This window comes from Physeter macrocephalus, chromosome 5 (genome assembly GCF_002837175.3).
Source record: "Physeter macrocephalus isolate SW-GA chromosome 5, ASM283717v5, whole genome shotgun sequence".
NCBI classification, from domain to species: domain Eukaryota; kingdom Metazoa; phylum Chordata; class Mammalia; order Artiodactyla; family Physeteridae; genus Physeter; species Physeter macrocephalus.
The window spans coordinates 74,629,036-74,655,453 of NC_041218.1; the positions used below are offsets into that span (position 1 = coordinate 74,629,036).

Sequence of the window (26,418 nt, forward strand, 5' to 3'; positions counted from 1 at the left end):
TCCAACTATGGTGGCACCCTGTTCTGCGACTTCCAGCCTCCAGAACTGTGAGAAATAAATTTCTGTTGTTTGTAAGCCACCCAGTCTATGGTACTTTGTTACAGCAGCCCAGACTGACTTAGATGTCTCCCCTCCCCGGCCCTCCCCTCCCCTTCCTCCTTTCTCCCTTTCTCCCTCTCCTCTCCCTCCCTTTTCATTACTTCCTCTCCCTCCCTCCCCCTTTCTTTCCTTCTTTCCTTCTTTTGTTCCTTCTCTCCTTCATTCCTTTCCTTTTCTTTCATCCATGTTGCAAGAAATTGTTACTATATAGCCATGAAGAGTCTTGATAGAGGAAAAGTGTAGAAAGAAAGAAAGCAAACCATAGTAAAGAGTGATGGGAGAATCACAAATGCAAATTACAAGCCTCCAAAAAAATTTTTATCCAAAGGTTTCCCTTAATGTAATTTTTTAAAATTACATCTCACATTATCTAAAGCAATGGGGGCTTCATCCTTTTTGTCGCAATAGGTATTCTCACAAAGAAAATTGTGATTAGAAAAAGGAGTTGAACAAATGACTGCAATACTTCCCCTTCCCTGGTATCCTGGTCCCCTTCTCCTTTTTTCAGTCTCAAAGACCACTTTCTAGGGTCCATGTACAATATTAATTTTGCCAACTTATAAAGGTCTGTGATATTTCCTATTGTCCTCAATAAAATAAACATGTTTTTTCCTACTTTCTAACTCTCAAAAAAATGTCATGAAAGACAGTAGGGAATCCACACTGCAGCACACAGAAATCCTCCTCCAGCCAATATCAGAGTGAACTGGGAGTGTATTCCACAACCCCCAAAACCCACAGCAGTACCATAAAACTTCTGAGAATGCTTACATTTGCATTCACAGTCATAAAATAAAATTTAAAAACTTTGGGAATTAACTACAACTATAACACCACAGCTGTTTTGCTGCTTTGCAAAATTAACTTCACAGTCAAGGCTAGTAATCTTTAGGCCCAGTTCCATATCTAAACAGTTAAATTTCCCATGAACTCAAGCTCTGTCTTTTTCAGCTCAATGAAGGATTCCTGTGAGTGTCTGGGAATCTATAAACGAAAAGTGGAGACTGCCATCCACAGCAGTCATTAAGGGTTGCAGATTCATGTATTTAAAGAGTATATCAAAGCTTCTCCTTCTTTTTCTTTTGTCATAGTCTATAATAATCTTGATGGTTTTCTTTGAAAAGAAAAAAGCCAGGATTTATTTGTCAGTCTTCTTTTTATCCTAAATGAGTAACATTCAGGATATGAAAGTTGGCTAGTCATCATTTCCCTTTTTGAGTTCTTACATTTCAAACACTTCAATGCACAATACAAACAAGGCAAAAACTTACGACAAGTCCAGATTTTTTTTTGGCGCACAATATTCCACATATGCCACAAAGAAGAAACTGAAAAGGAAAAGAATAACAATTATTTCATATCCAAAGATAAGAGAACTCCTAGTTTTTAGTTTATAGTTCACTCATGACACTTTCTCCAGGGAAGCTTGAAAATTTTACATTCCCATCAAAAGCTGAAAAGGAAAGTACCTGATTCTAGAATAGTAAGGGATAAAAATGCAAACCCTAATGAAAGTTTTGTGCAAAGTTGATATAGGTGATTGTGGAATTTAAGGAAAACTTGAATCTGTTTTACTGCCAGGCAAAATGATGAAGTAGATGAATTTAGAGTTTTGTTCCTCCTGTCTACTTTCACTGTCTTCTTATCCCTTCCTATTTTCTCGGGAGAAAAGTGGTATGGTACATTCATTGGTATGGCTGTATGGTACATTCCTTCATACTAAGTAATTAGAAATCAATGGGCTCTGCTACAGGAAGGGAATATAACACACATAAAAAGAGAAGGCATCAGACAGGGAGATGTTTTTTCCGTAGAGATATTCTTTGTACCTCTCAAACTGTGTCAGGTAAAATAGCTGCCTCCTCATTCTACCAGAAATGTCAGAAGAACACAACAGGATGAAGCTATCAGTGGTATGTAATTGCTTGTCAATAAGTACATTGGTGACATAATTGCTTTGCAAAAGCAGCTGCATGAAATCGTCCACCAGTTCCACACTATTACACATTTTGGTTATCAGAAAGGGGTAAATTGTTTAATTTGGAGAGAAATGTTTAGGGCCATTTGTGCATACTTTTGCTGGAAGTAAACCATATAAATAAAATAATAAACTCATTAATACGGGCTTTCAGATTAGCAAAGAAAACTGAATATGGTTAAACTTGTTTTCATTTGATTTTTCTTTTAAATGTTGATATCTCAAGTCAGAACTAATAATGTAAGTGGTTTTAACTGTATTTTACACATGAATAGATTTAAAAATATACACATCAAAATACTCTAAGGATTATCTGAAATAAGTAATATGCTTGTGGGAAGCACCAACAAAATTTGATTAAAAATAATAGGTAAGAAAAATTTACCTTTGCAGGGAACTACCCATACAGGGGAACAAAATGATTATAAAGCAAGCAATCGTGCAGCAAGACAGATAAGGGAACCACAAAGATATATAAGAATTTGGTATATAACATAGATGACCTTTCAAATTCATGGGGAAAAGATCAGAACTATTTATTTAATAAATGTAATTGGGACAATTTGTTAATCTTCCCTAACATCATACACCAAATGCCTACAAGCAGTTTGAACAGTTAAATGTATAAAAAAAAAAATGTGGTAGGAGATGAAAAAGTAAAAGATTTATATGATTTTAGAGAAGTGGGAAGGATTTTCTAAACATAGCAGCAAAGTCACAGACCAAAACGGAAAATACTTACAAATCCTAACACATACAATTATAATTTTGATAGTAAAAAATATCATAACTCTCAAAGGCAAAAAATTAAATTGGGATTATATTCAGAAAGTATATAACAGACAAAGGGTTGACATACTATATAAACAGATCTAACAGAATAATTTTCATACCATAAAACCATGAGCAGATAGAAACTCAGAACTTTATAAAATGTGAATACATGCAGAATTTTCAGAAGCCTTAAAAAGCAACTTCTGAGTGACTACTTCTCACCCCTCTCTGTGTTCTAAGTCTAGATTATCTTGTCCTCATATAGAGTCTTTCTTACTGATCCCATCTCAGACCTTTCAAGGGTATGCTCAAATCACTCCAGTTTGGACCAGTTCCATGCCTCTCAGTGCTTCTAAGCTCCAAATCAAAGCTTCAGCATGTCTTACTCCTGCTTCCCTGACTAACCCATTATTCACCCTGAAAGTCCATTCACCCAGAACTCATTCTTGAAATAATTTTAAAGCAGTGCAGTTTTGTGTTCCTTGGATCTTTTTGAAATCTATAAACACTGCCATTATTTATTCACAACAAAGCCCAAGGGGACTTCAGGACCATAAGTAGAGCTCTCCAACCTAACTCTCCAGTCACTTGGTTGGAAAAACTAAGTGCAATAAAATTGCTTCTCCTATTGTACCTCTAAAAAATTTGGGGAGGGGGAAGGTAGAGTAGGAAGGGAATCCAACAATGTTTTTCCACTCTCAAGCAGGCCTGCAGTGTAAATACTTCTGTTGGGTATCCAAAATCCACACTCCTAGAGAAAACTGTAACCTGAGAAAAAACAGACCCATGTAATGGGAAGTATACAAAATTATGCAATTCTGAGGAGGCTTTAAGGGATCCTGGCTTGAGTTTAGTCATCACAGTTTACAGAAAAGAGTAAAATAAGCACAAAAAAAGCAGTAAATAATCTTTTATTTTATTGGCTAACTTTATCCCAAGTCATAGCACCACAAGGGATCTTAAAAGATGACTTAAGTCAGCCCTTGCAGTTTGCACATGGGAAACGAGTGGTCCAGACAGGTTTAGTGACTTACTCAAGGTCACACATCAAGGTCACAAATCACACATAAAATCTCAGGCTTGATTAAGTGTCTAAGTTAATTTATTTCTAATAACGTAATGGGAATGCTTTTCAAAAGGATTTTTCAGTGTTAGTGCAGACTGCATTATGCTAGCAGATCCGACCATAAGCATTCAATGACACCTCATCATCTACAATTGCACTCTTTACCCTTGCCATTTGTTAATTTTTGTTGTAATAAAAGTAATTATAAGATTAGTTGATTGTATCGCAGTCTAAAATTAAGTGTACCTTACTATATAAGGAGTCTGTTATAGTATTTCAAGATACTATTTTTGTTCAACATAACTTTATCCAGGATGCAGAACACTGACCCACATTACAGAAATTATGAAATAAGTGAAAAAGAAATTAGTTTAAAAAAAAAAAGTAAAACTGATAGCTGCATATCTATATCTCTTTCTCTATCCTGAATTAGATATACAATTTTACATGAGAAAATATAATTTTATTTCTGAGAAGGTAGGGAGAATTATTTGCTTAATTTTAATTTTAATCCAGTGAGAATTATTTGCTTTGCTCTTACTAGGAAGTTATATAAATGAAGCAATCTAATGATAGGGCATGAAGGGCAACTATGTAATAAAACTAGTTAAGTCCTCCAAGTGGAATCTGTTTGATTTCAATTTAGATTAAATTCAATAGATAACTAAGGCTGTGACTCATCGTAGAATGAAATGGAGCTGTTATGGAAATAGCATTCTATATTTTGAGTGGATTTTCTTAATGAAAGGTCCATGGAGCCTTCTGCTGTTGCTTAGGACGTAGAAAGGCTAAAGCAATACCACCTTAACAGTAAGAAAAAGTGAATGAACTACAGACTGATAACTTTTCTAGAAGTGAGCAGGGACAACGGAAAGCTGAGGGTGAGGCACTGACACTGAAAAAGTTCAGGTAACCACAGCCCTCCATTAATGGAATTTGAAGACCTGAGGCACCAAAGATAATCACTGTAACAGTAAAATCAATTCCTCACCAGGATGACTCCACCTTTCACACTAACAGCCTAAAAGAAGATATTCAGATAAAATACAAGATTTTGAAAGAATAACTTGAATTTGTGCAGTACGTTCAGCCAATCTCTCATTTACACAAGAGATTACAAAGAGATGTGCTCATTTGGGCAAAAGAACTGTGGTAGGCTGAAAAATGGCTCCCAATATACACACGTCCTAATCCCCAGAATCCATGAATGTTACCTTATATGGCAAAAAAGCCTTGGGCAGATGTGATTAAATTAAGAAGCTCAAGATGAGGAGATCATTGTGCTAAATGTAGGATCAGGTAGGTGCTGAATGAATCACAGGTCCCTTAAGAGGATCAGAGGAAGGTCAAAAGAAAGTTATATGAAGACACAGAGACAAAGATATTTGAAGAGGCTACACTGCTGACTTTGAAGATGGGGGAAGAGAGCCATGAGGCAAACGATGTAGGTGGCCTCTGTAAACTGGAAAGGTAAGGAAATGGGATTCTCCCCTGGAGCCTCCAGAAAGAATGCAGCCCTGCAGACCCAGTTTAGACTTCTGTCTCCCAGCACTGTGACAGAATAAATTTCTGTTATTTTAAGCCACTAAGTTTATGGTAATTTGTTCTAGCAGCAATAGGAAACTAATACAGTCTCCAAAACATTATTTCAAATGACAGTGTCTAAAAGAATTAGAAGCTGTTAAAAGAACTACAAGTTGTTCTTCAGGAAAACAAACAGGGAAAGACATGAGTTAAGAAAGAAATACAGTAGCAAGAGCACAAAATAAAGCAAAACAGGAAATATTTTAAATAGAAATGTATTGATTAGAAAAAATAATATCAGTCTAGAATGACTATCCCAGGTGATGTTGGAATGAGAGATGGTGGGTTAGAGGTAAAGACGATGTAAGTAAAATGTTCTAAGATTCTTGTATCATTTGGCAAAGTACTAGAGGCACTAATGTGCCAGGTATTGATGGAAAAGTAGAAGTTTAAATTTGTACATTAAAATATCAAAGACCAGAAAAATAAATGTAAGGAGAAAAAAATACAGCAACGACAATAAAGACTGAACCAACAGATGTCAGGAAAGTTTGAAAAATGAACGGAAATAAAGTGAAACTATAAAATAAGTTGGTGTAAATAATTTCAGTAATGTAAAGCAATCAGAACATATGTGAATGTATTCAATTTCTCTAATAATAGGGAGAATAGAGAGAGGGAGAGACACTCTGCTAGGTAAAGAGGAAAAGATTTGTGAAAACTTTCCTAAAATGAATGAAAACCTCTTTCCTTACTGTTTCTCTCTCTCTCTCTCTCTCTCTCTCTCTCTCTCTCTCTCGCTGGTTTGCCCTTCCTCTCAATCTCTCTCTCTCTTTCTCCTTCAGCCCTGACCTAGATGCTAGTTAATGACTTCCTTATTACTATTTCTTTCTGTCCAAGAAGCTTATTTTGCAAAAGGACTAAGAGAAAAAAGGCTATTGTAGAATATCTATTTAAATTATGTAATGGAAAATTTGGGAACCATGGTTGTAATGGAAGCAGATAAAAGCAATGGTTCTATCAGCTGGCTAGGAGAACAAGCAAGTCCTGGGCAGATGGGATTATGAAAGACAGTGGGCCGATCTTATTTTAAGACAGCTTATTAAAATTTTTCTCATGTAACATTTAACCACCTCAGGTGAATTAATTTTCACTGAAATTCACTAGCCATTACAGAAGATATACACATTCAAAAATAGAAATGGTACCTTTTGCCCCTTCAAGATAATGAGATGAATCACAAACTGAACTTAATGCTTTGGTAACATTCACTGGTTTATACAGTTTCATCAAAATTAATCGGTTTCTTTAAAACATATAGAAAAACTATTAGGAAAACACACAAAAAATAATAAGTGTTGAGAAATTGATTCAAAAGAAATCTCTCTGATTAAAATGGTATATTTCTCCTTGTACCTGGATTAAAAGTTTGATGATTTGTTTTGTTACCATCAGTTCTTGAATATTTTTACTCTACTTCAATCACCTGTTAAAGAATAATAACTGAAGTCTCTAACAGGATTATTTTGTAGTTTAGCTCACAAAATGCTAGTATGCCAAAGTAGTTCACAGTCTTCTTGATACTGTGCTGATATGATTTTGACTTTCTTATATGACACCTGGCTAGACTCCTAAGGATGTCCTCTCTGTCATGGGCTTCTTTTCTTTTGGGATCCCATTTCTCTAGTGACTCCAGTATCAGTATCAATTATATGTGTAAAATGAGGAAAGTTTATCAAGTTGGAAAGCCTGTCCGAAAGCAGTGATTCTCAAACCTGGCTGCTTATTAGCTTTTAAAATTCCTGTCCGTGGCCAATTAAGAATCAAGATCTCCAGGCTGGGACTCAGGCATCAATATTTTTAATCTTCGCAGGTGACTCCAATGTGCTCTCATGGTCTGGAATTGCACTCAGTATGTTCACCTGTGCTTTGCCAGCAGGCCTACTCATTTTAGAGCTCTTCATTGAAGCAGTGATATTCCCCTTAATTACTCTCAGTGAGATACCAACAAATATGAAGCCCAATAAAGTGCTTTTCAAGGGAGAAACACAAAGTCCTTGTTAGTAACATAAGTTCAAAGTGTCAGGACTGTTTGGTCTCTAATGGTTCACAGAAATAGAGATCACTATTTCATAATTTTTAAGCTTATTCTACCCAGTGTTTTTCGTCATTGCTAAGAGATTTTTCTCTTAAGAGAAATCCTAATCTTCTCTAAATTTTCTGTGTTTTGTTTTAGTTAACTAGATCTAGAATTGAGCATGATACACTATTATCCAGAAGAATCTGACTAATTTTGTGCTGGGAATTAAGAAAATAGGCATAATAAAGACACTGATGCAAATAATCATCATTGGAAAGATATTGGAAGGAAATAGGTTGAAATAAAGACATGATCAACAATAAAAACCAAACAACTGAATTAATATTTGGGGAAAAGATCTTAACAGACATCTGTCCAAAGAAGATCTAAGGATGGCACATATGAAAAGATATTCAATATCATTTATTGTTAAAAAATCATGAATTTAAACAACAATGAAATACCACTACACGGCTATTAGAATAGCTAAAATTTAAAATAAACTGGAAATACCAGTTGCTGGTAGTGTGGAACAACGGAAATTTTCATTCATTCCTTATAGGAGTGGAAAATGGTACAGCTACTTTGGAAGACCGCATGGCAGTCCTTACAAAGCTAAACATAGTCTTTCCATATGATCTAACAATTGTGCCTTCAGGTATTTACTCATCTAATTTGCCACGTTATAGCAGCTTTGTTCATTACTGACAAAAACTGGAAGCAACCAAGGTGTCCTTCAATAGGTGAACGGATAAACCAGGTATATCTATACAATGAAATACTATTCAGTGATAAAAAATAAATGAGGTATCAAGATACTAAAGATATGTATGAAATTTAAATGTATATTGCTAAATGAAAACAGCCAGTCTAACAAGTCTGCATACCATATGATTCCAATTATATGACATCCTGAGAAAAGTAAACGAAAGAGACAGTGAAAAGCTCAGTAGTTTCCAGCGTTTGGGGGAAGGTAGAGGAAGCTGAATAGGTGACTAAGGGATATTTTTAAGACAGTGAAACTCCTCTGTATTACATTGTAATTATGGTTACATGACACTACACATTTGTCAAAACTCACAGAACTTCACAGCACAAAGAATAAACCTTAATGCACGCAAATTTAAAAAATCATTTCAAGGGCCATGGAATCACAGGATGGAATGAAGAATGTGACAAAGCAATCTATGGTATAACAACGAATGTATGAAGTGGTTTCCCTGAAGGAGGTGAGGGAAAAGATACTGACTTGAGAGAGTAAAGGCAAAAGAAACTGTACATAAGCACCATACTCTGTCGGACAAAGTTGTTTCCTACAGGGTTACTGATTAACAATTCTGATCCTACTATATATGTATACTAAAATTGAACAATTAAATTAAATGGATGATGGATGGTGGGAGACAGGTTTCTTAGTATTGGAGCGCGAGTTTATAGATAAGCATGGGGAACAGCCTAGAATGATGCATATGGTAACAGATTATCATTGTAGATAGCAGTGTGAAGTAATTTTTAACTTGATATTTATAAATATAGCGACATATAGAACTATTTATAGGTCTTTGCATATACACATTAGTATACACACGTTTTCTTGCTGTCAGCTGAGAGTGCCTAGATGTAATGATACTAGTAGCAAAGAACACACCTATCACTCGGCTCTTGGTTTCTAAAACTGTCCTCCAGTAAAAGGAATCACAAATCCTTTAAGAAATGTCTGTTCCTTGGAATGCAGCAGAAAATATATGATATGGGCTAGGAGCATAATGTAGTGTCAGAAAGTATGGAGATGCTCAAAAAACAAACAAACAACCCACACTGATTGAGGTTTGTCAGAGGGATACAGAGGCCAATTGAAAGAGCTCCCAATGATTAAAACTGGAACAATTTGAGCAACAAAATAAATAAAATAGTATTAGATTGTGACCAATGAGTACAATAAATATTCATGGGGCCATACTGATATAAATAAATGATTGGATAAATAAATACATAAATAACTATGGAGAAGAGACAAATCTATGCAGAAAAATTCCAAATATTTTATGGAGATACCTCACTCTCAGAGAGGTGTGGTCCACTCCCTAAGTGTGGTCCACACATAAAGACTTCCTTCCAAAGGGTATCATATAAAAAGGGGGAAAATAGAGTAACTTAGAGGAGAGAGCTAACAAACACTACCTCAGCCAGGTGACCATGGTCAACACCAGCAGCAATAAGTCACGTACATAATCAGTATGCCCAGTATCACTACCTTTGTTGAATATTGGAATGGAGCTACTACACAACTAGACAATGCAATTGGATAGTTGAACGAAATTAAAGGTATTAAAATTGGAAAAGAGGAGTGAAAAATATCATTGTTTGCAGATAGTATGATTAACTCATGAAATTTCCAAGAGAATCAACTCTAACATTCACTACGAAAAATAAGATGATTTAGTAAGGTAGCAAGGCAAAAATTAATATATGGAAACTAATAAATTAAGGTAGACAAACAACATCCTACTGGAGGCTGTAAGGGAAGAAGTCCCATTTTCAATAAGAAATAATAAAATTCTTAAAAATACATTTATAATACAAGCTTTAATGAATAAAATAAACCCTAAAAACATTAATAAATAAGGTAATAGAATATTTTTACAAATGGAAAAATACATGATCTTGGATAAAAAGCTTTAACATAAAAATTATGCTAGTACTTTCTAATCTAATTTGTTAATTTAACATAATTCAATAAAAACAACAAAAGGATCAATTTTTTTAACTGGAAATATGATCCAAAAATTAATATAAAAGAATAAATACTTAAATTTTGTCAATAAAACTGTGGCAAAGATGAGCAATGAGGGTGAATGTTAGCATCAGATATCAAAACATATTATAAACCCTCAATAACTAAAACAGAATGACATTGACACATGAATAGAAAAACTGAACAGAAGAATAGAATTATAAAGCCTAGAAATAGACAGAATGTATATGAAATTTACTATATAATAAAATGTCATCTCTAAACATTTATGAAAAAACAGACTATTTTGTAAGTGGTGTTTGGACATCTGTGTATCCATCTGGAAAAAGAAATGAAACTAGATATATACACTTTACACCATATGACAGGGTAATAGCCTAATGTACTAATGATTTAAATTTAAAACTAAATCATAAAAATACTAGAAAAAAGAGGAATTCTTTTATTACTTTGAAGTTACAAAGACCTTTTAATTATGATAAAAGTCCATGAAATAAAAGACTGATTTGTTCAAAAATTAAAACAAGAAAATAAGCAAAAAATTGCTACATGGCAGAAAATTATGAACAAGTTTAAAGTGACAAACTGGGAAAAATATTTGCAGTTTATAAACAAAAGACTAATCTCCCTAAATTAAAGTGAACTCCTGGAAAAATCAGTAAGAAAAAGATTTAACAATCTGACAGAAAAACAGGCAAAGCATATGAAAAGATACTTCCCTAAAATACAAATGACTGCTAAACGTGAAAATGCTCAACTTCATCTATAGTGAGAGAAATGTAATTTCAAATGAACTCAGATACATTTTTCTCAATCTATCAGATTGATGAGAATCCTAAAGTTTGATAATCTTGGCAAAGATATGGGAAACCAGATTGTCATACATTGCTTGTGGAAAGATAAATTGATACAGACTCTACTGAGAGGAACTTGTCAACAATTATCAAAATTTTATATATATATGCATATATATTACACACATACACACACATATAGATATATAAGCATATCTGTATATCTCATTTGCCTCAGTAATCCTGCATTTGAGAATTTATCAGATATAGCTGCAAGTGTGCAAAACAATCTATGTGTCAAATTATTTATTTTAGCATTGTTAATAGCAATACAAGAGGAGCAAACTCAATTGTCAGTCAGTAGAGAGTTGATTAAATTCAATGGACTTCTCTGCATCTATTAAAAACATGTGAGAATGTTCTCTATACACTGATATGGAAAGTTCTCTACCATATATAGTTAAATGAAAAAAGCAAGATGCAACATGGTGTATGTAATAAACTACTTTTTGTATAAAAAGACAAGAAATATTAATAATCTATGTACATATTTGCCCTTACACACATAAGGTAATTCTGGAAAAACATGTAAGAAACATATAGTAGAGTAGCTGTGATTATGTGGGCTGGAGAACTGATGCCAGTTGGATAAAGGAGACTAGACTTTTCGTTGAATACTTTTGGTTATTCATTTTTAAGCCATGTACAGGTGTTACCTATTCAAAAAGTTAAATGAGTAGCCCCCTATTTGCTCAAGGCCAAATTATTAGTGAGGTATTAGGAAAGAATAGCCCATGAAGATTCATCCTTACTAGACAATGACTTCCGTCTTGTGGCTAAGCAGGCAAGATAAATAGATATATAGATTGGTGAGGGCTTCCCTGGTGGCGCAGTGGTTGGGAGTCTTCCTGCCTATGCAGGGGACACGGGTTCGCGCCCCGGTCCGGGAGGATCCCACATGCCGCGGAGCGGCTGGGCCCGTGAGCCACGGCCGCTGAGCCTGTGCTTCTGGAGCCTGTGCTCCGCAACGGGAGGGGCCACAGAGTGAGAGGCCCACGTACCACAAAAAAATAAATTAAATAAATAAATAAATAGATAGATAGATATATAGATTGGTGAATGACTCAAAGTTCCATGCCTCTTGTATTAAAAAAAAAAAAAAACTAGCAAAAACTCCCCAATCTATATGTTTTCAGAATGCATATTTGGAAAGGAGGATGGCAGCCCATATTCTGGAGTCAAGGAGCTGTGCTAGTCTCTCTTCAATCACAACACTAAGGCCATCATTTTCTTGCTTTTACGCAAGGCTGGTTTTGCCTGGTGAACTGAGTTTGGAACCTGCTATGGTCAGAGCTTTCAGGCACAAATCCAAAAGTGCCACAGAATAATTTACAAGGATTGGGTTCAGTCCTTTTGAAATTAATGGAGCCGATCGTGGATAATTGTGATTGGAGGCTGAATGTGGTTTTATTCTCAGTTAAGTATAACAAATCATAAACCACTACATATCAAAGTAGATGCAGCTTCACCTTCAACGACCATCATATTTCATCTTTATTTAGAAAAGGTTTTGTAGTTCTACACATTCATAATAGTAGCGGGAATAAACCTTTTATTTTGCAAAGCATTTTGATAGTCTCTCAACCCTCCAGAAGAAAAATGGATTGAAAAAAGGGAATTTTGCTTCGTGTTGGACAAGTAAATGAAGAAAATAAATAATGGAGCAAAAGAACAGTTTTGAACCTCAGATTACTACAAAAATGGAATTGAATGTGTTATTTCATTTGTCATTACTGGTACTTTTAGGGTGAGAGATCATCTATTTTTATATTCAACTTTGTCATATCTCCTCAGACAAAGCTGTGCTGTTGAAATAAAGTTTCTAGATGACATAATGGAATTTCGAACTGAATGAATGAATTAGTAGATGGATGCATTAATGTATTTACAGTATGCATGGGGAAGGGCAGAAATTAACGAAATTTAGCCAATTCCAAGACATATAACTGGGTGCAATTAGTCTTTTCACTGAATAAAATCGAATTAATTTTTGTTTTTATGAAACACTCATGATTGATCAGATTAGGTTAATTCTCTTATCAATGGTAGCATTTGAAAATAATTTGGATATGTTGACCTTTTAAGTGTCACAATTGTAGCTTTGTGGGTTTCAAAAATTTCCTTCTCAAACCTCAGATGCTCTTGAGATGTCAGCATAAGTAGACATTTAAACAACAACAAAACAAAACAAAACAAACAAAAACACTGAAAAATATAGTACCTTGGCACTGAGTGATAGTTGCCAGAAGTTTCTTTTTAAAGATGAGAAGTAGCTTCCCAAACTACAAAACGTTGTGTTCGTTTTTAAAAAAATGTTTCTTTTTTTTTTTACTGTGGTATAATTGACGTATAACATTACATGAGTTTGTGTTCTTAGTTCTGTGAGAGAGAAAATGATCTGGGAAAGTAACCAATGAGTATATATCCCAGGTGTTGATTCATTTTCTCTCAGAACCCCAAGCTTGGCTTCAGAATAGACCCAGAATAGTTTTTTTCCCTTTGGTGAAATTAGAAGTTGGGCAATGTCTTAGTACTCTCATCTGAATGCTATTACCTACTACCCACTCGTCTGATCTATAGTAAGCTGTTCTGAGTGATAATAATGTAATCTCCCCTTTAATCACCCTTCAACCTTGATACACACTATTCCAATCCCATCCAGAAATTTGCTCCTGGAAGAAATCCAGATGCTTTTTTCATTCAGTCAAGATCAAATAATGTAAACACAATCAAAGGACATCACAAAAAGCTTCAGGACATCAAATTATGAGAATACAATTTTTTTTTAAAACATAGGTCAACTGTTTTGTTACTCTGTGGTTCTTTTAAGTCTTCTTGTACTACACCTGGCAAGCTGAGCACGTCTGAAAGCAGACATTCTAAAGCAAGGAGAGTACCTCATTTTCTGATTATAAGCAGCGGGATGTCCTGAAATGGCTATGACTAAATGGAGGTAATTACTATCTTCACGTGTTCCTTCTGGGGAAAAAGAGAATACTAAGGCAGGCAGAGTAGCATCCATAGAAACAGCTCCATCAAACCTTAGGACTTATGCCACAATTAAAATAATCCTGACTTTATGTCCTCTACTTAAAATTCTTTGTTAAGATCTCTCTCAAAATAAAGGGAGCTCTCCCCATCTGAGGACATATGTTTCACATAATAGTCCCGTCTGAATACGTATCCAGCCAGTTTCAAGTAACAAGATTTCCCCCAACACTCTTCTGATTTAGGCAGTGTGTAAAAGCTGCTCACGCTACATCCCTTTTTCTTCTCCAAGAACAGTCTTCGAGAATACGCTTTTGGTGGTCTTAATAATTGGACCTCCTTTAGCCGAAATGACTGAGTTACAAAGCACTGACTAGAATGTTTCCAAGAATAACAATCACAAACCATTTTTATCATAATGACATGGAGATAATTGTTATAAGTGCAGTCATGAGCCCCTCTTGAATCAAATGTTAGTGGTGTATGGTTCAAGAATCTGCATCTTGGATAAATTCCAAAGTAACTGTTAATGCTTCCTATAATTTGAGAACCTTAGCTGTAGAATCAAAGGAATGATTTAACTCTCTAGTTTGGCTTAGATGAGCTGGCCCTACCAGGAAGTGGCCACCTATGGAACCTAGCATAGGAGTAGTAGTCCCGAAGGGAGCAGGAATGGGTGTCTAATATAAGACTCTGAAGACTCCCTGGGCTTATATGGTCAACCAATCTTCTTCTCTTTCCTGAAGGGTTTAAACTCTCATAGAAAACATGTCTGTTTCCATTCCCAGGTGTTAAGTCAGTTGTCAGAAGAACTCTAGCAGAAGCAAGAGTGCTTTATTCATACATATCATCAGCCACAGAGGAAAAGAAGTTGATGTTGCTTTCTCTGGATCCTATTGTAGATACTTTATGCCTTTGCTTATCTTTGGCAGATTCACTTCTCCCATCAAGAAATGGTGGTATATTGGGGCTTTTAAGGTCATTTAAGTCTGTTTCCCATGATGATGAATCATTTCTGGTGATCAGAACACCTAGACTGAAGCGAAGGTGGGGCTATCGGTATTCCACATAGAGCCTCTCAGAAATGAGAGAATTGCTTTTTTACAAGGCATTAACAAAAGGGAAGTTTTCTTGCCCAACTTTCTCTGTCTCCCTATCTCTTTTAGTAGAGTCTGGAGCAGTTGATTAGTCTTGTGAAATAAACACAGAAAATTTTATTTTCACTCTGTGGTTCAGTATTATAATTTATATTACTTAGCCAGCCTTTCTCTGTTTGCTACAGTTCTTATAATGAATATTTTGGATCAGGAAGGAAATTAGTTTTCTTCCTGAATATATTTATGCCAGAGCTTGTCAGTATACATAATAGAACTATGAAAACCACAAGATTGGAAAGGGTGAACTAGAATAAGGCATTTCTATAAACCATGGGTAACCAATGAGGTGCAGAGCACTATTTATAACTCGCCTGACATTTCTAAGGTTGAAGTGTCCCTTCTCTCCACATACCTATTTAATTAACTTTAAACTGGTTTTAAATGCCGGCAACCACCTTTCCTGTACCTGATTCAATTTGATTCGCAGAGAGCCCTAAAACCTTGACAAGGTAAATAAGGAGATTTGTACATCAATTCTCAAAAGAGGTCATTAGAAAACATAAAATTGAAAATCGATTATAAATTTCTCATTGCCTAAAAAGTTTTAAGTACAAGAACATGAATCAGGCTGTTAAAACTAGTAGATTCTAGGAAATGAATCTGGAGAGTGAGGTTTTTGAAGACCAAATTTTGGAAGGAATCATCGTAACTGAAGTGCAATAGTGGTGAAGAAGATTTATAAACTTAAGCTAATAAAAAACCCAGGGAAGATGCTGAGTTTCTGAATTGTTTCAGAATAGCTCTGAATGATGGTTTCTGAGCTTCATTGATTTATGCTATAAATGGGATGGCTTTCAGCTTTCTCTGGATAAGGAAGACCATCTTAAAATAATTTTGAACCCTTATTCCAGCCTTCCATTGATTCATTTCTTTATTACTCAGCAACTTTATTATGCCAGTAGTGGCACAGACACTTACACGTGTTTTTTTTTGTGCGGTACGCGGGCCTCTCACTGTTGTGGCCTCTCCCGTTGCGGAGCACAGGCTCCGGACGCGCAGGCTCAGCGGCCATGGCTCACGGGCCCAGCCGCTCCGCGGCATGCGGGATCCTCCCGGACCGGGGCACGAACCCGTGTGCCCTGCATCGGCAGGCGGACCCTCAACCACTGCGCCACCAGGGAAACCCCTTACACGTCTTTGTAGTATTATAAGATGATACGACTGTGAATAAAAAATAACTTAAACTCTCAACACAGCCAGACAATAAGTGTTGGCTCTTAAAGAAGCAGAAAAATTAAGCCTGACAGATTTTCTATTTCCTGGAGTTAAGGTGTGCTTTTACTGAAAACTCCACAAAGATTACAGGAAGAAATAATAATGTGGCAAAAAGAAATAATTGTGGAGCATAAAAAAACACTTGGGTTATAGGCTTTGGAGAAAATATTAAATGCTGCACTCTCCATGAATATTCTTCGGCTCAAAGACTATTTGCCTTACTGGAAGAAACTTTACAAGACGTCTTAGCAGGTGAACCTTTATCCTCATCATCCAGTCTCTTTATTTTGATTCCTCTTAAAGAACCCCGAATGGAAACAGTTTCTCAAGTATTCTGTTGGTATAAATTCTCAAATTTCCATAGTTTACTTTTTCAGAAGTTCGCAACACTTACTATTTGGGTTCTCTCTCCCAGTATTTCTGGGAAGGCTGAAAAAACTCCTTAATGTTTCCATTTTGTGGATGGAGGAATTAAGATGTCAAAAAAAAAAATCACAGAGCAAGTCAGTGGCAGAAGTTCAATGAAAACTGAATATTGGGGTTCCCATATCATTGCTTTTTGTGCACTCCACCCTGCTTCATGTTAGCTCTAAGTATATTAGAAGCACCTTGTCAAAAAGATTCTTTTTAATAGACAAGTCATAAAATGTCCCCAATGGAAAGCTTTTTTAGGAAAATCTCCCTGGTAGGAAGGACAGCTATATAAGTATGACTCTCACCTTAGCTTTAACCTTCCCCCGGAAATTTTTTATCTTTTTCCTCAAAGCCACTATCATACTTAGCTTGAGGTTCCCAGCTACATCTGCAGCTCAGTTGTAAATAAAACCTAGCATAAAATAAATTCATTTCTATTATCCTCTCAACACAACTAAAATAAGCTGATGTTTTCAAAGGAACTTGATAAAAAAAAAAAGGGATACAAAAGCAAAATTAACAAAGCAATTGTAAGATGCATGGAAATGGTCCCCTTCCTGGTGCATTACTCATTTAATATGCAGGCTGTGTTCCATCCCACATCCTGTTTGAAGGACCCCATACTGATGATTCCAAAAGGTTATAAAGTCTTAGGAGACAAGGGGCCAGAGGCCACTTCTGTGGTCATCTGCTCCCAATTGAAATAATTCTTTGGAGTATTCTGTGAATTGATTTAATAAAAATGGTGACTCTTTTGCATTTCATTCTGATTTCTATTCAGATTTTTAAAAATCAAATAACTCAGAGGATCTTTATTTTCATTTATTTTAAAGTGCTGAGACCACTAAAATATCTGTCCATGACATTGCATGATTGCTGAAAAAAGCTATTTTTTTAGCTTATTTTAACTTAAATGAACAGGTACATTTTGTGCTGCAGTACACACATATTCATAGGGTGAAGCTACTATTAACCAAAATTCTGGCCTTTAGCCTATCTGGGAAATGGGCATAGCCTAAAATGTTGCCTATTATCTTTAGATTTAAATTCTAGAACCAAGAATAATGGATAGGAGTTACATGAATAGAGATTTCCACTCATTACCAGAAAAATTTTTCCAATGAACAGACCTGTCCACAAAGTAGCTTAGGCTTCCTCATAAAATTAATGAGGTCCCTTTGGAAATGTTTGGGAGTGACTGAATGACCACCTCTTGGGATGCAGAGGACAGGTCGGTACCGTTTTGACAAGGGGTTGAAGTAGGATCCTATGAAGTATACTGACATTCTAGTTGAGAATAATATACCACATGGCTAGATGATCAATTTTCAAAGAATTGAAGTTCAGTGACAAACATGTGACACCATGCTATCTCTCTCTGATGAAAGAGAAGACATTTTAGGGTCCTCAGTGTCCTGAGCTATTTATTGTTATGACCATTAATTACCTCAGCAAGAAAGAATGACTGCCAGATCTAGATCTAGAATTTAGAGGGTTTCTTCATTCCTGTGTTCTCAGCCTAGTTCTTTTTGGAGCTAGACAAATCATAGAGCGTCCCTATCATGCATGGTTGGCAGAGTTTGTTGTTGTAGGGATTTTACCTTCTTAGCTTGAACCTCTTTAGGGTTGGGTTGAATGATATCAGTACGAATTGCTAGGACAATAAATATTTATTTAGGATTAGGGAAGGGAAATGTAGTATAATAGTCATAGTAATAAAAGAACAAGCTAACATTTATTGAGCACTTGCTGGATACCAGCCCCTGGGCTAAACATTTTACATACATCATCTAATTGAATCCTCACAGCCACCTAAGAAAACTGATCCTATGACCAACTTTTTTTCTCCCACATCACACAGCTGGTATGTGGCAGAACTCAAACACCTATCTTTCTAACTCTAGAGACTGAATTACATTAGGATTTTCCAATCATGATTTTACCCCAACTCTGTCAGCATTCACTGCAGTTATATTTCTTTTTTCTTTCTGTATTGGAGAAAGCCCCTGGGACAGCCATCAAAATAAGCCTTAAGTTTTCTCTTTGGACAGGAAGATGTTTTGGTAGTGTGGTAATAGAAATCAAAGACAGCTGGGAATTTAATGAAGATCAGATTTTCGGTGGTTATGATGCAATAGGAAGGGATGAAATAAATTCAGGTCCACGGGGAATTAATAAATTGTGATAACGGAGCTTCCCCCCTAAAGGCTATTGGATTGTCTCTGAAGAAGTATTTTTCTACCACTTGATGGCAGTAGCTACCAATTAATTTACAGGGCTGTTTTTCAATTTACAACAGAAATACTGGTCTTTAGCTGGGAGTGATTTCTTAAAAATTTCTCCCTTCAAGTAATAAACTTTTTCACGTAATGCATTTACTTCTACCAGTTCTTCTCCCATGTAGTTTTATGATAATGATGATGATGTCTTGGATGTTATTTGGATGCCCTCCTGACTCTCCTAAGTTAAAGTCCTTTCATTCCCTTTGGAATAAAGACTATACGTAATTACTATAGCGCAGTTTCGTCCATTCAGCCTTACGGTTTTCAAGCTATTTATCGTGTAGCTGGTCAAAACAGGGTGATGACAGAGCTAGGTAAGAATGCATAGGAGGGCTTATCAAAACATAAGTGGAAGGAGACTTATAATCATTGACTTATTGAGTATTAACTTATCCACATTTAAAATAATCAAGAAACTTCAAGCATGTTGCTTCGATCCACAAAACCAGTCCATTTTACAGAAGAAGAAACTGAGGTTGAGAAAAATATAAGTGATCTTGTCCAAGATATGCTTGGATGGTATATAAAGTCAATTAATGGCAGCATCGGGATTCAAATTGAGAACTGGCTGCCTCTGCAGCATGCATACTCTCCACTGTCTCATGCTGACTCTGATAATGGTATTATCATGTCTAAGGAAAGAAGCCGTTATAAAAGACTTCTAATTTTCAAGCTCAAAAGGGAATATCAAAATTCTAAGGATGCTCAACTCTCTGATGTAGAGATAAGAAGAAATCAGTTTATAGGATAAAGAAGACAATTTGAAGTCAGGTAGAAAGTTGGAGTGGTCTACTAAAGGCAAATCTGTTTTATGAGGTGTAGATAATATTAATCTTTAGTAACTGCATGAAACTATCTAAAAGCAGAGGACTGGACCAAAGAGCTAAAATTTAGTCTTTAAAATTGTGTTTACTTTGAATGTGTTAGGTCATGATGAAATGCTTATAACACTATTTTAACAAAACAGTGGAATGCAAAACTTTATGCACACTGTTTATATTGCAAAAATTATTATTTTCATACAAAGTTAAGGCAATATACCACGATATAGACACTGACTATCTCCGAGTGGTGGAATCATTGGTGATTTCAATGGCATTTTTGTTCTTTTGTATTTTCCCAATTCTCTACAGTAAACTTATGCAAAATGATAGGATATTTCACTTAGTATTTCCAAAACTTTGTTCTGATCACACCACATAAGGCTTAGCCTATGGCTTTAGCATTTAGAGGAGTTAATGAATATGAAAAAGATGGAAAATAAGACAGCAGAGGTAACCCTTCTTAAAAACAGAGAAGGATCTACTTATAAAGTACAATATGGAAAGAACTAATCAAAATACTTCCCTCCTTGGCTTTAAGTTCCCACCATGTGAATGACATATTTGAATTAAGTTACAAAATCCCAAAGGGCATCCATTTAAATTCTAACTTACAACTTGGGTGGGTTTTACATGCAAAAATTAGTATCCATATGGGGAAAACACCATTTTCTTGTTTTATGTATATGTCAGAACCCTTGGTAATAATCCAGAGCAGTGTCATTCACATGGTGGGAACTTAAAGCCAAGGAGAGAAATATTTTGATTAGCTCTTTCCATATTATACTTTATAAGTAGAAACATCTCTGTTTTTAAGAGAAGGACTTAACACCATTTTCTTGTTTTATGTATATGTCAGAACCTTGGTAATAAAACAGAGAGTTCTGTTTTTGGTAAAAGGGAAGGTCACGGCTTTTTGTGAGTTAGCCTTGTGTTCCTTAACAACTCCTCCAAATTCTTCTTTCATTTATCCTCCTGCTTCCAAGTAAACAACACTTACAAACAATTATCCAACTTACTGGGGCTAAGCTCAGTCTGTTGCACTGAAAATTAGGATGTTAGTGAATCATCTAGTCATAATGTGCCCAACCAATATCACTCTACTACTTGCTTTCCTTGCTTGACAGGAGTGTTTACAGTTTTGGATCAATCTGCTCCATCGAAAGAGTCAGCCTTCTTCGTCTTTAAGTAACTCTGATTGTCAGAGAGTTCTTTCTTTCATTAAGCCTGAAGCCTTAATTATGTGGTATCTACCCATCATCCACAATTTAGGACAAGGACACCGTTAACCCTGTGTTTTCTCTAAGGCAAACATGCCCTGGTTTCTCAGCCATCTTCATGATCACTCTCTCCTGAATGCTCTGGTGTCCTCTGTCAGCAATGGAAGTGACTGAAAAGCAAATCAATAAATTGGCAGACCTTCTTTTAGCCAGGAGAAGATTTCCTTCTAGCAGATTTCCAGATCGTTGATGTCTCTAATCATTATTATGTCTGGTCCACATTAACACATATCAGTCTAAACTGGTGGAAATTTGCTGTTGGGTGATAGATATTTTCAAACAGTACTCCTCTGCTGTTCTTTGTCTATTCCAGGCCATTCTCTACTTTCAAACAGGACAAGAGAAATTAAAATATATGGGGTCTACAATGTTTAGAAGTCTATAAACAAACATTATCCATTATCCAGTTCTTTTCCTTTACGGATAGTTCTATACTTTACAGAACTCAATAAAAGTAACATCATTCCCTCAGAAATAAAGTGAGGCCTGCACAATTTATAACCAAAATACAGTTTCAGAATCTCTGAAGGAGAAGAAATTGTGCATTATGCTCTTTTTAAATATTTGTTATAGAGGTTATAATTTCCCAATGCTCATTTCCTTGAACAGTGTTTTGTTTCCAAAGGTGTCTGTGAGAAGTAACTGTAATACTTGAGACAAATTGAGGGGGATGGTGAAAAATGGAATGCAATTTTAAGTTTGACCCTGATTTCTGGAGGGAAAAAAAAACAAGAGCGTCTAATTACAGGAAAAGGATATCATGGTTATTTTGTTTAAGTACAGAACTAGGAAGAAGCAGGTTGGCACGGTTATTCTGTTAATCGACATGAAGAAGAAACACAAATATTGGAAGAGAAAATAACCTCTTTCCCCTGACAAGAGAGACATGGCTGTGCATCAGCTAGAAGAATGGAATTACAAGTGGGAGAAAGGTATCTGCAATTTCTTTTCACAATGGGCCGCTGGGTACTCTGAAGAATCAGAGAAGCCGTATTTATGCTCTAGGACATTTCTCACTCTGGGAAAGGATGAATCAATGGGCGCTGTTGACTAAGGTCTGGGTTATAGACCCAGTGCTACTCTTTACAGCCAGGGCTTGGAAAAATGGATGGAGTACAGCATAATGGTTACGAGTACAGACTTTGGAGTGAGGAAAACCTGGGCTTTAAATGTGGCTATGCCACATAGTAGCAGGACTTACAGCAGCTACTTAAACTCTCTGACTCTCAATTTCCTCATCTGTGAAATGGATACACTACTACAGGTATCCTAACACTTATCTGACAGTTCTATTAAAATGATTAATGAGATAATGCTTATGATGTGCTCGGTATAATTTCTAATACCCAATGAACCACAAGCAAATGGAGCTATTCATAATAATTTTTAAAACGATATAATATTTTTGCGGATCTGATGAGCACAGACCAGTGTCTGAATTCATGACAGGAATTATAAAAATATTTTGTGCATGCATTCTTTGTTATTTTGTTCTCGTTCACAAAATCTTGTCTTATACCAAAACTGTATATATATATTTGCTCCTTCGTGGACATGGGCTGTCCCACATCAAAACAATATGTACTCAGGGATTTGGGCACTATTACTCTCTCAAACTTCTAGCCCTGATATGCTGAGCTGCAGTGAACAACACTTCAAGGTTTATAAGTGGACTACCTTCTAGAAAGTAATTATCAAATGTATTAATTTCTATTTGATGGAAGGGAAGTCTTCTAGATGTTGCCAATAATATTTGCTTCTGAACGTGACGTTTCGAAGCAAAATGTTATGTCTAAAGTGGGCCCATGTTCCAAGGGACCAGAGAATGACAAAGGATGTTCGTCATCACGAAAGCTTCATCTCTTTTTAACTCAGCCTACAATCATTCTGCAATTCAGTGTGCTCACAGCCAGATGCAGGGAAGTCAAAGAAAGAGGCCCACTAGGGACACTCAAAATGAGTCTCGGATCTACTTTCACTCATAACTTTACTATTTCTATCACTTTTTACTACTGTTCTTTCAAAACTCAGAGGCACTTTAGATTATTTCCCCCTTTCCGTATCATTTTCATCAAATCAATGACTACATGCTATTAATTCTACATCCACCATGAACCTCTTATTTCGTTCAGGCTCTCACCAGTCCTCCCCTGGATTATCTAAGAGCTTTCTAGAGCATCTCTCTGCCTTCCGTTTCTCCAGTGTCATTCTAAGTTCTTTCTAAGCATGACTCTTGGTGCCTCATACAATTTTCTTCCCAATGGCTCAGCAAACTTCTTGGCTTGTCATCAGGGCCCAGATGGGTAGTTCCAACCTAATTTGTGAACTGGTCTCTTGCTGATATCCTACAGCCAAAGTGGACTTAATAATCCCTGTACACGCTCAGTTTATCCTCTTTGCCTATATTCACGTCTCTGCTTACAAAACGTTATTCTTATTCTTACCTATTCGCCAGGGTCCACCTCAAATCACACCAGGTGTGATCCCATCTTTTTTTCTGAATTCTCATAGTCTCTTAGGTGCCTGTTTTTATGGTCCTTATTATATTTCCCTTGTGTTACAGTTATTCGTGTGTTTATTATCTATATCATTAGACAGTAAGCTCTTTAGAAAGGGACTCTTTTTTACTCTAGTTTTTATCCCCACCCAGAAACCTTTAGCATGGTGCCTGGTTTATAGGGCACACTTACTAAATTTTTGGAATGGAAGAGTAAGGTTCTTGGTCACAGGACTTCACAGTAAGTTCTCAGTAATTATTTGTTGAGTAAATACAGTGATACATACAGTTTTTACTCCCACACTTCACTAAAATTGCCCGTTCAAAGATTATCAGTGACACTGTATTGGCCATTCCATTATTTTTGAAATAGTCTCCTCACTGGATTCCACGGCACTGAACTCCCCCGACTGCCCTCCTACTTTTCTTCCCAGGCCTCCTCGGTCTCCATTGTTGGATTCTTTTTCCGTCTTATGCTATAATTTCAGTTCTCCTCTCACTCTGTGTTCTTGGTAGAAGAACTATTATTCTCTGCCAACAACTTCTCACATCTTGTACATCAAGTACTGACCATTATCTAAACTCTGAAACAGAATGCCAACTGTCTTTTTCACAACGATGTCCTCCCCAAATTTCAAACTATACATTTTTCTCTTTCTTTTATTCACTTCTATGGTATCACTGATTACGTGTGTTGGTAGAAAGCTGTTTTTTGCTCTTCCGAATGTATTTATCTGGCAATTTGTACCTCATTTTTCTGCCAGAAAACCACCCATCCCTCACTCTCAGGCATGTGCTTCTCATCCCCCACAGACCTGTGACCCAGGTATAATAAATTAGGATGTTCTGTCCCCTTGTCACAGTGATGGCTTCAGATGTGACCACAAGATACAGTTCAGGTCAAGCTACGGAAGGAGAATATATTTTAGAAATTGTGTTTCATCAGCCAGGAAGCAGACTATCTTTTCTACTGGCCTTGGTCCAGTGATGATATGACCTGAGAACTGCTGGGGACCACAGTGTGAAAACTAAGAATGAAGCCAACTAGAGGAACCAGGCACTGAGGTGCCTCACAAAGATACTTTACACTCAGAATGTCCTCATCTTCCACCCCTGAAAATATTGTGAGCATATTCACCTGAAAATACTGTCATCTTCCCCCTGAAAATATTTTGCTCCCCGAGTATTTCTCACTTCCAGAAATTGCACAGTCATGCACCCAGTTCTCATTCTTGACATCTGCAACGGCTTACTGACACCTCCTTCCTACCCTCATCTACCACAGTCAGCGAACCACACAGTGTTCTTCTTTTTGTCTCCAGAACATAGCTGAAATTTACCTGCTTCTCTTCACTTCCATTGTTTCCACTCTACTCCAAACCGCTAACATCTCTCATCAGCATTACAGCAAAAACTTTCAAATTGTTCTTACCACCCTTGCCTTCATCAAATCCACTCTTGTCTGAACTTGTTACTTCCACATTTTTACATCTTTTAATGTTATCCCATTGTCTTTAAGAAAAAATTCCAAAATCTTTACATGGTTTATAAACTGTTTCATGATCTGCCTTCTTCTACAACCTCAACATTCACTGATCTCTCTCTTAACTTCTTGGAATTCATCCCACTTGAGGAAAGGACTTGGAATATGCTGTTTCCTTAGCCTGAAATAGTCCTATTCTTCTTTGACTGGCTAAGTACTATCCCTGATCTAAATAGGACCTAAAAATGACAGCCTAAATACTACTTCTTCATGGAAAAATTCCTTAACTTTCTGGATGGAGTTCCCATTTTAAGCTCTGATGGGATCCTGACGTTTCCCTTTGTAGCACTGTAATTAAATACTTATCTCTATACTTATCTGTTTAATGTTTCCTCCCTACCATAGACTGTAGTTGTCTTGAGGTTGGGACCTCATTGTCTTCTTCTTTATTGTATTCCCAGCATATAACACAAAGTCTGTTATAAATTGACGCATGAATATTTTGTGAATAAATGACTTAACAAAGCACAACTTGTCTAAACTTAGTTTTCTTGCCCTCCACACATGCCTCCATTTTTGTTTTCCTGATCTCAGTGAAACTCTCTCATTCTCTTTAACCCAGGCAGAAAGGCAGCCTTAATTTCCAATCTCTTCTACCCTCATTTTTCATAACCTGCTTCCCACCAAGTCTTGTTGAATCTATCTCCATAAAGTTGCTCACATATGCCCTTTTAATGTCCATTCCTACTGGAGTTACCTTCATTCTGATTCTAAATTTTAATATGAAAGGTATTCATAATGCCCCTGGCTCTAATTCTTCACACTGCTTCCTAGGTGATTATTCCTAAAATACACTGACTCTTGTTACTTATATCCTCAAAACCTTTAAAACGTTTTTAGTACCTGTCCATTTCTTAAAAAGTGTAAGTTCAAATCCCATAGTATAGTACTCAAGTTTCTAACAGTTAGCTCAACCCTACCTCTTCAGATTCTCTTCTTTCTTCATAGTCTGTGCTCGGAAACCAATATCCTCTACCATTCTCAAGCTCTCCATGGATCATGTCTCCACCAACCCGAAATGCCTTTCTTTCCTCACCTCCCATCAAGCCCTCCCTACTTCATTTTTTTCCAGACTTGCCATGAAAACACAT

General features: G+C 36.3%; 1 protein-coding gene across 5 annotated transcripts in view; it reads right to left on the bottom strand.

The window, feature by feature from the left end:
* The window catches only part of TMEM196 (transmembrane protein 196), a 105,477-nt gene that overhangs the window by 7,445 nt on the left and 71,614 nt on the right, over positions 1-26,418 (bottom strand). For all 5 annotated transcript variants that reach the window (XM_007114947.3, XM_028489479.2, XM_007114946.2 and 2 more), the window contains one exon: positions 1,371-1,427. In XM_007114947.3, the coding sequence (XP_007115009.2) occupies positions 1,371-1,427 (57 nt within the window). The remainder of the gene's footprint in view (positions 1-1,370; positions 1,428-26,418) is intronic.